This window comes from Stegastes partitus, unplaced genomic scaffold (genome assembly GCF_000690725.1).
Source record: "Stegastes partitus isolate 25-593 unplaced genomic scaffold, Stegastes_partitus-1.0.2 Scaffold1117, whole genome shotgun sequence".
In the NCBI taxonomy this organism is placed as follows: domain Eukaryota; kingdom Metazoa; phylum Chordata; class Actinopteri; family Pomacentridae; genus Stegastes; species Stegastes partitus.
The window spans coordinates 132491-146421 of record NW_007578848.1 but is presented as its reverse complement, the minus strand read 5'-3'; the positions used below and the strand labels follow the sequence as shown (position 1 = coordinate 146421).

At 38.7% G+C, this 13931-nt stretch overlaps 1 protein-coding gene across 1 annotated transcript in view; it reads left to right on the top strand.

Moving 5' to 3' along the window:
- Nucleotides 1-8791, top strand: part of LOC103368058 (uncharacterized) — a 31217-nt gene extending 22426 nt beyond the window's left edge. Inside the window, exons 23-30 of the mRNA XM_008296301.1 lie at nt 690-818; nt 1740-1799; nt 1889-2005; nt 5168-5319; nt 6181-6267; nt 7562-7708; nt 7889-8086; nt 8278-8791. Of these exons, the coding sequence (XP_008294523.1) occupies nt 690-818; nt 1740-1799; nt 1889-2005; nt 5168-5319; nt 6181-6267; nt 7562-7708; nt 7889-8086; nt 8278-8394 (1007 nt within the window). The 3' untranslated portion in view covers nt 8395-8791. The remainder of the gene's footprint in view (nt 1-689; nt 819-1739; nt 1800-1888; nt 2006-5167; nt 5320-6180; nt 6268-7561; nt 7709-7888; nt 8087-8277) is intronic.
- Nucleotides 8792-13931: the final 5140 nt, after the last annotated feature.

The following is a 13931-nucleotide window of genomic DNA, read 5'->3' as shown; positions in this document are numbered from 1 at the left end:
GGAGAGAACCCACGCTGCACGGGGAGAACATGCAAACTCCACACAGAAAGATCTCGGGTGTCCTCACAAGGATGTGAACCGGCGACCTTCTTGCTAACCACTGCTCCACCTTGCAGCCCAACCGTTAACATAAAATACTAAAATTATTGTATTAGTCCGTCTAGTTTATAGAGTACCTTCAATATGCAGTTGCTAAATGCTCAAAGTAAATAGACTTATACAAAGATTAAAATTACAGACATGTATTTTTTACTCTTAAGTCATTTTTCTGTTTGTACTGCTGTGTAACTTCGTGCTACTTCTGTCTTGCTCAAGACTTTGGATCTTTTGTTTTTGCAAGTTAAGTGTCATGCAGGAAGAGTACTTGCTAAGAAGCTCTGGATCTCCATTCTCTGAAGTGGGCCTAAGAGTTTTCTTCTTCCTCTGTGGTCTTCTTATCTGCATTTCTTTGCTCTAACTGTTTCCTCTGTTATCTGGCCTTCCCCTCTATAGAGGCCTATAAGTCTTCCTGACCTTAGCATCAGTATCCATTTTTCTGTCTTCTTTGACAGCTCAATATAACACGCTTGGATCTTTAGACAACAAACTTTCCAAACCAAAGCCTTACAGCAGCTTAAGCAGAAACGTTGACATTTTCAAATAGTTTGATCACACATTTTGTTTAACAGGTCTCCTTTGTGTTTCTAAAGGAATGTCCACCCAGTCTTTGAGGGAGCCTGTAAATGTAGCTCAGTCCCAGGACACTGGTTTACAGGCCAGCTCAGCGCAGACCCACAACTCACAAAGACACACTGCTTCTTCTGGCATTCACTCCCAGGGTGAGACAGAGCACTAATTATTCTGAATTTAGGACCCCTTTCACTCCGTGTTGTGCTGTGCTGTATTTCGGGTTTGTGATTAATCTTTCTGTGGTTGGTGAACAAGCTTTATGTACACATCCTTTACTAGATTCCTCTCCCAGAAGTCTGGCAAAAGAGACGTTTGCACATCTAGACATAGATATAAAAGGAATGTAAACACTTCAAAGCTTGTCTTTGAGGGACCAGCCTGACATTTTGGAAAAAAAGGCTTATTCTGTTTCTTGTTGAGAAAATAGATGCCACTGTCATGTTTGTCTATTAAGTTAACAGCAAAAAAAAAAAAGAAAGAAAAAGAAAAGAAAAAGAAAAAAACTGAATAAAAAACAAGGAACATAGCAAACCTTGGCTCAAAGGTAGCAAATTCTGCATAGCAGCACCTCTGAAGTTCACTGTTAATAATCTGTATTTTGTTTGTTTAACTCTCAAATCCATGAGTGTCTTTAAAACCCAGCACTTACATAAGGTAGATTAAGTCATACATTAAAATCATATTGTTTGTAGCCTTTTGAGAATATATTAACAATAGACACTCCAAGAATCTTTGTGTGTTTTTAAATTTATTTCTGCTGTTCCTCACACCTTTGACACCAGTTAGTCAGCAGTCAGTAATTGCGACATGGTTATTTTTCTCTTAGAAGTTCTAATCTGACATATGTAGACCACTGTGCCATTCTGGTTCTGGTTTTAAATGATCTGGTCAATGATGTAGTTCCTCACCCCAGCATCAGGTACACAGATGGTAACATCAATAGCCTTTGATAGCTGTTTAGCCCTTTTCCAGTTATTGTGCTCAGCTGACTGACATATTGGCTGTCGCTTCATACTGATCAGATCAGATATTTAAGCACTTTCATTCACTTTATCCTCATTTCCTAACAGATAGTCAACATATGAAGGAATCTGCTCAGCCTACACATATCACCGTCCCTTCAATTTCAGGTAACATCTCAATGTAACATTATAGTTAGAATGCGTGACAGGTTATGTCACATCAACTCCATCCATCTGTGGCTCTTTTATTCCCCCAGAGGAGCAGTGGACAAGGCTGCTGGAGCTTTCACCTCTATTCCAGCTACTGAAGGGGGTGGAGCTGCAGCTGAAGGGCTGGGCCTGTAAGGCAGGGATTGTTAGTGGAGAGTTCGCTGGTGAGTTGGATACATTTGAGTTGCCTATTTTTGACTGAATGATGGTGCTACAGGCACCAGCTGTATGCATACATCCACATATTAGTTTACGGGTCCCATCATGCTTGTTTGCTTGTTTTTTTCTGTTCAGGAATGCAAGTAAATAATTATAATTTGACATCTTAATCAAGAAATAGTAATGTTCTCTGCTGGGTTTTTTTTTTTGTAAAACAGTAAATTTGAAAATCCATGGATCATAATAACATTATGTTTTAGCATTAAAAATATCCTTTCGGTTCAAGAGCTTCTACATACGGGTGAATTAACCATTACACAAAAAAATAATTAATTATTAATTACCAATGCTGTTAATTTAGGGCAGCTGTGGCATAAACCTTACACTGGGTGGTGGTGTAATACATTTATTAAGCACCGTATATACATTCACAAGTTATAGAATAAATAGATTCATCAGTATGACCAATTCAATTTTTCCTCATGCTAATATGCTCCATAATTTATTTATTTATTTATTTTTAAACATGAGTCACCTTATCACAAATGCCTTGCACATATCTTAACTTGCCTATATTGCCGACAATTAATTAAAACCTACCTTTAATTACTATGTGCTGTCAGTTAATTCGTGCTCACAGTCTTGCTCACATTCACACCCACAGGGGAGGCTGGAGTGATATTGATTTTGGGTGATATGATCCGGCCCTTATTGACAGTGATGCATTGGGTGGTATGCATGAGAAGAGCCTGAAAGAGATATACAGTGCCTGGCTCCTCAGGAAGGTGTAGGGGGGGCAGGGTTTACAACGTTATTTGACCGTATGATATGCATTGTGCCATAAATCCTTTTACAGACTCTGTTTACTGTAAGTTACGGTGCACTTGTGAGAAGGGCTACATAACATTGTTGAAGCAGATTTCACAACAGTCTCCACTGTTTTTTTTTAGCTGCTCTTGATGAAGCCCAGGTGACAGATGTTTTCTGCAAGTGTTCAGGCACATGTTAGTTTGACTTTAGGGATTCCAGGTTTAGTTAAACAACTTTCATCAGACCTGTCTTTGAGAGGCGCTGTGATATGATGCAGCAGAAAAGCAGATGCTTGTCTTTTATTAACTATGCTACCGCGGATGACCCGGGGATTGCGATGTAATGTTTTGAATCAAAGCGGATGGGGTGGCCTAGCAGTTTTGTGAGGATGCAGTCCTTAAAAGGTTGAGGCCAGCTGACCTTGGTGATCCTTTGCCTTTTATTTTGCTCAGGATTCTCACATATGTGGCTTTAATTAAAAATACTTTTTAGCTGGATTCTTACACAATTTGGAACAAATATGAATGTTTCCCAGAGAATGATTTCAATGGATGCTTGATCTTTTATCTAGTATCATCACTGGGTTCCAGTTTAAATTTGTCCAATATTTTAGTTACTGAACACCACCAGTAAAGCTAAAACAGCCTCAGCTGTTCTTATGTTTGCTGTAGTGCCAGTCAGTTAATGCAGCATGCACTATAACATCCCAAAACTTTATCTGCAAAGCATCTTCAGTTTAGCATAGTCATTTTGGAATTTAAATGCGTGACAAGTCGGGTGTTGGTCAAAAGGTGATCCCTTTGGTCAGTCAGTGAGGGGTGAATGAAGGTTTCTGCAAACACACAGGTAAGAGAGTTGCATGAGTTGGTAAGGAGATGTCTACCTCCAGTCTCTCCCATAATAAACAGACTGCACTCACTGCTGCTCCTGTGGTGCTCATAAGCAAAGAAAAAACAAAAAATATCAGAATAATAAGCAGGCAAGAAGTGTGAGTACACAGATCTAGTCCAACTCACAAGCATAAAGCTTCATGCTACTTCTTGAGGGGAAGACATCCTAGGAAGTACAAGGCCATACTGTAGGTGGTATAGATAATAAAGCACATTAAAACAAAACAAGTCAACACACACCAAAGCAATACAACAACACAAAGAACAGGTAAATTAAATCAGCAAACAAAAAGCAAGCAGCAAGCAATGACAGTGCAGTATCTAAAGGTTAGTTAGTTCACCGTCGACTGCCATAGCAGAAAACTGCAATTATCTTGGCTGTCTTGTGGATAAATGCGCCGCCCCAACTCAGTGCCGTGGGTTCAGCACTCTGGAACAATGGCCTTCTTGGAAAGACGACCTAAAAGATTAGTGTGCTGTGAGGGTAAAACACAGAGCAAGCAATAGCTGTAGCGAGAGGTCCGCTGAACAGTAGATTACATTGTAATTGTTGTAGGAAGAGAGCATGTACCCGGGAAGCTGTGCATATACCCAAGAGAATCCCCGGACAAACCTAACAGAGCATGCATTTGGCTATAAGGCCTAGGTGTGCATTAATTTGGAAGGACATCCACTTCCAGTCATTCAGATTGGTTACAACAGAAAAAAAAAACAAAAAACATTTAAATTATTTTTCAGTACTTAAGCCTTTATAGGACACTTCTTGAAGTACTTGAAAAATGAAAATTTCAACCCTAGGATGTTATTGAAGGATTTTTCAAGATATTTTTTTACTTTTGTGACTTAAAGCAAAAAAAAAAAAGGTAAATCAAGATTAATACAGTTACCATGTATAGTAAACCGTCTACAGTTTAAAAAATGGAATTCATAAAAATAAAAGAAAAAGTAACAAACTGCAAAAACATTTATTTAGAAACATTTTAGTTTGAAGTAATGATTCTCACACAACCACTAACAAAGTATTTATAAAGTGCTTGGCAAGTTCATTTTTTGTAAGGTAGTGATATTGGCACTAATATAAAAACTAAATCACAGTGTACATGTTTCTTCAACCTCAAGGAGAGGCACAGGGTGGACATATTGAACATCCAAGGAAGTTACCAAATATGATCACTTGCCCCATAAAAGGTTAAAAATCAGTTATTAGGTTTCTGGACACAGCAACCAGAAAAACTGGAACATTTATCAAACCCAGTAATCTCCAGGTGCCAGCTTTGATGTGCATTGTGCACTTTTGTCTGTCTCGTAAGAAAAGCTGAATGATTATGGACTTTGCTTTGCCACATACTGCTTTGTTTGCTGCTGCTGCTGTGGCACACAAAGTAATGTTCAGTGGTTCAAGTCAACAGCAGCATTGTAATTAAAAGGACCATAATATGACATGATACCATCCTGTGTTATGTCCAGACAGAGGCAAAAGTTTCTTAGATGTCCTTGATGCTCAGTGGGAATGTGAGGGAGAGTTGATCCCTTTGGACCTGTCAGTCCTCAAGCCCAGAGAGTTCCTGGTCTACCAGCACGGACTATTCCTGATGCGTACGCTGCACAATCTAAAACTGGTTGGTGCCGAAGTCTCACTCTTGCTTTCAGCCTTGTTGCCTGCTGTATTCATTTTTAAATTGCTTTCTGTTTAACTGTGTGTCAGGTGAGTAGGCTCCAACCTGCTGTGACTCTGTAAAGTATAAGTGGTCAGAGTTAATGGACGGATGAGGTCTTTGCTTTGTGGCTTCGAGTGGTTTGGCCGCAAGCAATCTTTTATACTGTAATTTCTTATGTTCCTCTCTAAAGCTTCAAGCACTCAGACAGAAACTTTCTAACTGTCCCTGTATTCCTGCTAAAGACTGAGGCTGACTTGGCCTTTCATGTGAGGACTCAATTTAAGCTTTCACGGGGTGGCTGTGGTTCAGGTGGTAGAATGATTCGGTTAACGATTGGAAGGTCGGTGGTTCGATTCCGCCCTGTAACCTGTGCCATGGTCGTGTCCTTGGACAAGACACTTCACCCATCTTGCCTGGTGTGGATGCGTATGAATGGATTGTTTGCGGTGGGCACAGAATGGCAGCCATGCCTCTGTCAGTCTGCCCTGGGGCAGCTGTGGCTACAATCGTAGCTACCGCCACCGGAATGCATCTGTGTGAATGAATAATTGACAGTGTAAAGACAGTGAGTGTCTAGAAAAGCACTATATAAATCTGATCAATTATTAGTTCTTATTATTAAACTAATTCTTAATATACTCTCACATCTATTGCTTTACTTGTGTTTTCTTGTTGTATTTTCTGGTTGTGTACATATTTATTTCATATTCTCTGATGTTACTGAAATGTGTATATGTAATTATTTATTTTTTTCTGTGGAGTGAGCTTCAGAAGTCATATTATAATATAAAAGGCTTGGATCATCATTATCTTTTCCAACAGACTCCAGCCATTTCACTTCAGATAGCAGCAAGTCTCCCAAACAACAACTATCTCAACAACGCCTTCAGAAACTCCTTCTTTTATCAGGTACACTTAAAAAATCGTAAAAATCTAGTTAGAGATTTCCGTTATGCTTTTCAGTATCAGTGCAGCAGCTCCGTTGTGTGTTGACGAGATAATTAAATACTTCTACAGTATTAGCCAATGAAATCATGTTATGCATATAAAACCTGACAAACAAATAGACAACACATATTAAATGAAGCATGTTGTTGGTGCATGAGTGACAGTAATTAAATATTATAAGATATATTAACACTCTGCTTTATAACAAATACCTCTACATTTTATTCTTTAGGCACACATGGCTATTTAGACTAATTTTCTTTTACTTAGGTTACATTCTGAGTGAAAGCAATTCTTTTGATGGAGCTTCTTAATTTGCTACTTTCACTTAAGTAAAGCATTAGAATAACTCTTTAACCACTCTGAAAAATTATAACTTTATGTAGATGATGAGTGATGAAAGATTTGTTACATTAAAAAGATGAAGGCACTGCATGAAAAAACGAGAAATGATGGAAAATGGGGAAACGGTATAAGCAGCAGCGAGTAGGGAATCGGAGAACAAAGCCCCAGCATTTTCATCGTCGCACTGACCAAAGTTTCTTTGTCCTTGACTATAAGAGCAAAACAACTCAGACAACTCCTCCACAACACAACATCCTCTTCAGCCCTGCTGGTCTCTAGACAGAAAAGCCTTCAGCACTCCTCACAGGAAATAAAGGGTCCAAGTAAAAGAACCCACAAGCAGAAAGTAACTTTCAGTCTTCCCTGCACAGGCTTAAGGTTCTAAAGTTTGTTTTGGGTTTGGTTTCTCAGTCTGAGGCGCTTACTGGGTTTAAAGTGTTACACTTCTTAGCTCACGAAGGACAAAGCTGCAGACTATCGGTAACTATGGGTTTGAAACATCAAAAGTATATTTCACATCCTCTTCTTTGTTAGTATGGCACAAAGAAAGGTTTAATTTGCATAACATGCAACTGCAGCTTCCACCTGGAAGGGCATTTAACCGATGCATTATTATTTATTCTTTTTTATTGAACCCAAACGTTTCAACTGAAGTTAGACACACAGGTATTAGAAAAGTAGACACTTCCTCTTCTTGCCCATTTAGTGTTTCCTCATCTGTACATTTCAGTCCGCCATAAGTGACTACAATGTCAATAGTTTAAATCTCTTTCCTGATGGTCAGACAAACCATCGTAAACATCATCAAATGTGGTGCCATGCTTGCTTTTTATCAATCAATAATGCATGTGGGGGGTTTTGTGCAGCTCTATTATGTTGCTGGGAATAACTCTTACATGCATGTTGACAGGAGGCAGAGGAGACACTGTTTGTCCGTCGCCAGAGGCTCCAGTCAGTTGGAGGCTTCTCTCTCCTGCTCCTCCATTGTCTGTCCCATGTCAAAGTTAAAGACATGAGCTCTGACTCCAGTCCTGCCTTCCAGAGGCTTTTCTTCCAGGTACAGACAAATGTGTGGAGATGTGTGCAGAAATTAAAATATTATAGTTGCTTGGTATCAAATCAAACTTAAAATGAACAGACCTGTTAAATTCAAGCATTGTTTTTTTGTCTCACTCTTGGTTGCATGACTATTAGCAGAATTAATTTTTTGCTTTTGTTGTTAAATTGTGTATCACAGACACTGCAGGAGAGCCTGGGGGAGCTATTTCAGGCCAGACTGGGCATATCCTACTCTGGACAGGAAGCCAATGTGTCTGTTTGGTTTCAGGACCAAGAGGCTCCCCAAGGGGACTTAAAGGAATCTTGGTCAGACTCTCATGCCGCCTCTCTGCTGCACAGGCTTCACAAACCAAGCAGAGGATTGCTGTCTGAGGATGTAAGGACAGAATATTTCCTATTACTTATTTGTGACTGTTTAAATAGAAGCATGGCTCTTGGTTGTTTTATCTGCGTGTCAGCATCATATTCATATGCAGCATACGTTCATACGTATCTCATATATTCATAAGTAGCCAGAGCCACGCTGCATTTTTTTTTGTCATGTGTCTGTTTGTGATTATGCAACAGGAAGTTGAGAAGCTTAAGAAGAAGTACAGAGAGACATCTGTGTTCTCCCATCTTGAAGGACTTTTGAGAGAAAAGAGCTCTGAAGTTGGAGGAAAAGGCGATGACCAGACTGAGTAAACATTGTATGTTGTTTCTGTGACTCTTGAAAGTTTCAAAATCTGAATCTCTTTAAAGAATAAACAAAATGGAACAAATGAAGACTAAAATGCTCTAAATTGCCACCAGGCGCCAAAGAATAACACATGTTTGAAAAGTCAAGAGAAGTCATGCAAACAGAAATATTTAACAGAAAGGCAGTGACATTTAGCACTAACCACTATCAGATTGTTAGATTTTTAGTTTGGGATTTTTTTATGGGGGTGTTTCAGAGAATAACAATGACTTTCACCCTAAACAGATTTCTAAGTCCTCTCATAAAACACATTTTCCAACATCATTTCACATGTGTTTTATTATGTGTTATTTTGTCAAATCAAACATGACAAGCTTACTAAATAAAATAAAGTTTTCAAAATTTTGACTCAAGGCAAGATTATGAATGTTGTGACTTGCTCAGTCCAATAATTTTGAAGAGTAGATGGTTGTTTTAATCATTTCCCCCATGTTGTTATAATTTTACATCTTGTGTGAGGAAATGTACCCAAATAACATAAAGTAAATGTAACTGTGAGTCAATACGCCAGCGTGTATACAGTAACTGTGACTTCTGCATCCAGTCTTTGAACATTATGGTATCCACTTTAGTTTGCTGCCCCTTTTTAAGTGGATGGTACAAGCACTAAGTGAACCCATTTTTTTGTTTTTCCTTGTCAGATTTGTTTTGTAATCAATCATCACACAAAACCATTCATGTTGCAGGGTTTAGTTTTTGCAACATAACAACATAACAAGTAACAATGTAAAGCAGATTTAACTTTCTCCTTGGACAACTTGGGCTTTTACAAGCCCTCAGCATTCCTGGGGCCTTTTTTCAGGATCTTTACAATAAAAGAGCTACAAACACATGTGTGAGCACATACAGACATATGTTCCTAGTTAGTGCTCCACAGCATGGAGGAGGGGCAGTAGATTGTAACAAAAGCTTTGTTGGTTGGTCCCTGAACAGTGTAGCTGCTCCAGCTCTCCGTTACATTATACGGTTAGATTCTATCAGCTTGGAGGATTGAGATTTAATAGGTTTAGTAGAACAGCTTAAACTGGAGTCGTGGAAACTCGCCTAGCTTCTAACTGCCTTCATCCAAACGCCTAGCCCACTTGCTCTGATAGTTAACTCTACTAAGTAGCCTTCGTAGTCTCGTCACCCTGTCAGTCACACTCGTTAATGGTAGTTTTCCTCTAAAAACCTGGCTCTTGGTGAACTGCTAGGGTATAATTTATAGTTTAGGATAGTAAACCCCAGGGATATGTTTAAAATTCTATAGTCTTCTTAAACCAGAACAACCTTTAAGAACCATAATGATCTTATGCACACTATTGCTTAACTTTTTACTACCATCAGAAATACATGAACATTAGGTTATTAATTAAGAATCCATACCATATTTCCTTTAAATGCAAAATGAACATTTATTGAATAATAGTAGCATGGGTAAAGCAACAGCTCTTGATTAGATATACAAATACATTCAGAAACACAATCACGGTTAACTGACTTGGTTAATAATACAGAAGTAAGCTTTTCTAAATACATTGTGTCAACAGTGTAATTTGGAAGGGAGAGAGTAGGCAGCTTGGCCGCAGCTGCCCCACCCCATCCTGACCGGACTCCAGTAGAACTGATGGAATTTCCTAAAAAGGAAATTCCTGATTTGCTCATTGTCAGGACAGACGTATGTATTGGTCACATCCAGTTCAATACTTCTTTTTAGCTGTGCAGGTAGGAACTTTCTTTTCTCAATTACGCAGTTAGAATTACTGGTTACAAAGAATCATTTTTAATCATTACAGCAACTGAATCAACTTAAAACTTAAGCAAAATCACTTTATTACATTGTTTTTGACATATATAGTCTCTTTATATGTCCTGCTTCATACCAGTGTCTGCGTTAATGGCTGTTCCTGGGATCTCAATCTTTGATTCTACTTGACAGCTTTGCTGAGATTCCAATGCATCTTCTGGCAAAAAGAGGTCTCCTCAATGTTGTTGAGTGACTTTGAGAGCGATGAAAATGATGATGAGTATTATTCCACAGACGAGCCCGATGATGTTTAGGATCTTGGCTGTCCTGGATGCATCTGTAGCTACAGCTGAATCTCCCACCGCATTGGCATTTTGTGCCTTTTAAAAAAACAATGATCACAATTAGTTTGATGCAATTTATCTGTTCATGCAATTCACTCTTGCGATAAGAAAAATGTGTTTAGCAGAGGAGATGGAATGTAGCAGTGTCTCAGAATGTAGCAGTAGAAAGGAGCGAACGCTTGCAAAAAAACAAAAAAGTTTAATGCTCAGGAAATGTTACCTACCCTGCAGGAGCAGACGATAGCAGCTATCCCCAGAGGCAGACAACAGCACAAAGCATTAGCTATGGACCATCCGAGGTAGGATGACACCACAGTGCGAGGCTGGCCTCCTTCCATTATACCTCTCTGTCTCAGCTGATGTGGATGAAGGAAGTTATGTTCTCTTGCCAGTGTCTGGATCTAATGGCTGGTGGGGGATGTGACCCAAACCCTTTTTATTCTTCATGGGTGTGGTTTAAGGGGTTGCATAAGATTGACAGCTATGTGCATAAGCAGTCCACACACTACTATGGAACTGAAAGCAATTGGGGGCTGGAACCCTCACAAATTACAAGTTTGAAGAGCTTCATTTCCTTTATTCTTTCACATTGAATTTAAGACACTGTGAAAAAGTTAGTTCTGCTTGGATAAAAGTCTTTGTTTTGAACAGTTGGTCTGTTTGTTAGTTGCTATTTAAGCACTTGCAAGAGCCCACATGGAAATATAACCCACTCAAAATACTGTTTGTATTCTGTTACAGCAAACAAACAATATATACCCATAATTTTTTATTTATTTATTTATTTTCGTGGGTTACAACTACATTTGCAGGTTACATCGTAACTGTTGTCGTCCTTTCTGTAGTGGACGGGAATGTACTTTCACACAGAGTCCTTCAGCTTTTACTTCACATAAGGCTATAGACACTTGTCCTTTTCATGAGATACGATAAGATCAGCTGTATTCATCCTGGAGGAAATTGTTTTGCCAGGATACAATACAATAAAAAATAATCAAAGGTTAGTGGAATACACACAATTACACAGAGGTTAATAGTAAAGTAGAAATCAAGAAGAATACAAAGTACAAAAAGCAAAGTGTCCAAAGGTGTTTGTGTAAAGTGTCTTACGTGTGTAAAGTGTCTAAGCGGATGCCAAGGAATAGTGTCTAGAAAAATTAAAAAGAAATAAATAAAATAGAATAAAACAAAGCAAAGTAAAATAAAATAACACAAGTACAAAATGCAACTGTAAGCTAATAACAAGAAACAGAATAACAGAAAGTGAACTTAAAGTAAGAGTAAACAGATGTATTGCACTGAAAATGAACAATGTATTGCACTAGAATATTGCTCTTGAACAATGATAATGGGGAAAGATAATATGACAGATAATATATTTGCAAGTTAGGTTTGCACCAAACGTCAACAGGCCACCTTTGCTCCTTCTATATAAGACATCATTTGCTCCAAGCAGCAGTACCCTGATTAGAAGTAACTGCACTTCTTGCGTCTATTTGCTGCCGAAAATGTGTTGTTATAGTCTCCACATCTGGCAACAATCAGTCGCAGCATTAAGCATCTTCTGCAGCTCGTTTTCAGGATTCCAGGAAGTGAAATCATCTTCCAATCTTAACATACATTCTGCTGGATGTGTCATTAGTAATTGTCTCACTTCTGCCATATCAGGAGTATAATAAATCCACTAATGTCATGTCCAGTAATATCAATAGATTAATGTATTGTTCTTTATATTGCGAGTTGACCGAGTAGCATCATTCTTTGAGATCTCACTTGTGATGTCAGTCAATTCAATCTCATGGTAAACCTCAGTATTTCCACATCATAGCTGTTAGTTAAAGGACAGCATACTCAGGGCTAATTAAGTTAATTCTTTTTTTAATTGAAATTAAATGAGATGTACAGTATTGTCTGAACCACAGAAGCCCTGGGATTAAACAGGCGTATGTTTACATTCTTAGAGCCTGAGTTGGGCGTACTCTTGTGGTGAGACACTGATGGTGTCCACATGGTTCGAGGTCTACGGCAGTGCATTCGATTCTTACCCAGTAGCAATAATTACAATAATTATTATCATCATCATTTTTTGCCTGAATCAAACACTTTTTTATGGGTTACAGGGATTTTTTTTCAACATGTTTCAAACCAGGTCTGTCAAAGCTGTCCTCTTACATTCTTCATCACTGATTGTTCAAAAAGAGAAATGATAGGACAAGAAATGAAAGTAGCAAGAAAACAGAAGTTGAGTTACTTCATTGCAACATGCTACATTGTAACCATTTACTGTAAGTATAGTGTGCAGTTGTCATCACTTTTTACTATACACGTGCTCCTACATGCTCCTATAAGTTCTTAAATAGTTAGCACAACTTAACTGGAAACAAATTTTAGTTTGCCTCGCAGTTTGGAAGTGGGGTTCATCTTTTGCGATAACCTCAGAAGAAAGACTGGAGCATTGACCAGATTCATTGTGCAAAGGCAGATAAAGTGCAGCGCATTAATCAATGACAGCACTGTGCTTTCAGTATCTGTTGTCCTGCCAGTCACGACACTGTGGCATTCACAGCAGCTGAAGTCTGGCTATATAAAAGCCTCTGTCTGTAAGCTGTCACGAAAATAACTCATACAGCATACATTGTGTTCTGTTTCATACTATAGTGTAGCAGTATTTCATATTACTCAACGGCTGATATTAAGGTCCCAAGCCCTGGTAATTGTTCTGGAATACAATGCATAAACAGCAGCTGGACATTGTCTTCACAATGCTAGCTTTAATTTGAAAGTTATTCCAAACTTGTCGTCACAAGTGTTACAACCCAGCTGTCTAGGGTTAACTAGGAAAGCAACAAAAACAGCAGATGGATGCTGTTCAAGCCAGAGTGAACACAAATGTATTTTAACCAAACACACAAAAAGTTTACAACTTAAATAAAATACATAAATAGAACCAAAACAGGATTCCTTCCTGAAGCTCGGGTTTATCTAAACTATACCTAATAACAAAAATAACTACAAAACCTAACTACACTACCCAAACAGAAATACAGCGGAAGGTCCTCTATCTAAGCACAAATGATGATTTACGAACACAAAAGGTTTCCACAGTCGTCCCTAACTAAGCACTTGATCCTTAAATGAAACAGCAAGTGTCTGTTAAACTCAAGAAGCAAATGGGCAAGCTGAACACTACACAAAAGCTGCTCCGAAAGGCCGAGATGGCAGGTCTTTTAAAGTCAGGTGTGGGGCTTGATTGGTGGAGTCGGTCTGGTCCAGTCAGTCTTAAGCTCCAGAGAGGGGTGCACAGGACATCTCTGGTTGTGACCTTTTGTGAACGTCGAGGTCCTGTTTCTGGAAAACTTTCTGGCTCACTTTTTTAAATCTTAAAAGGCCTGTCACTGTAGAATATGTGAGA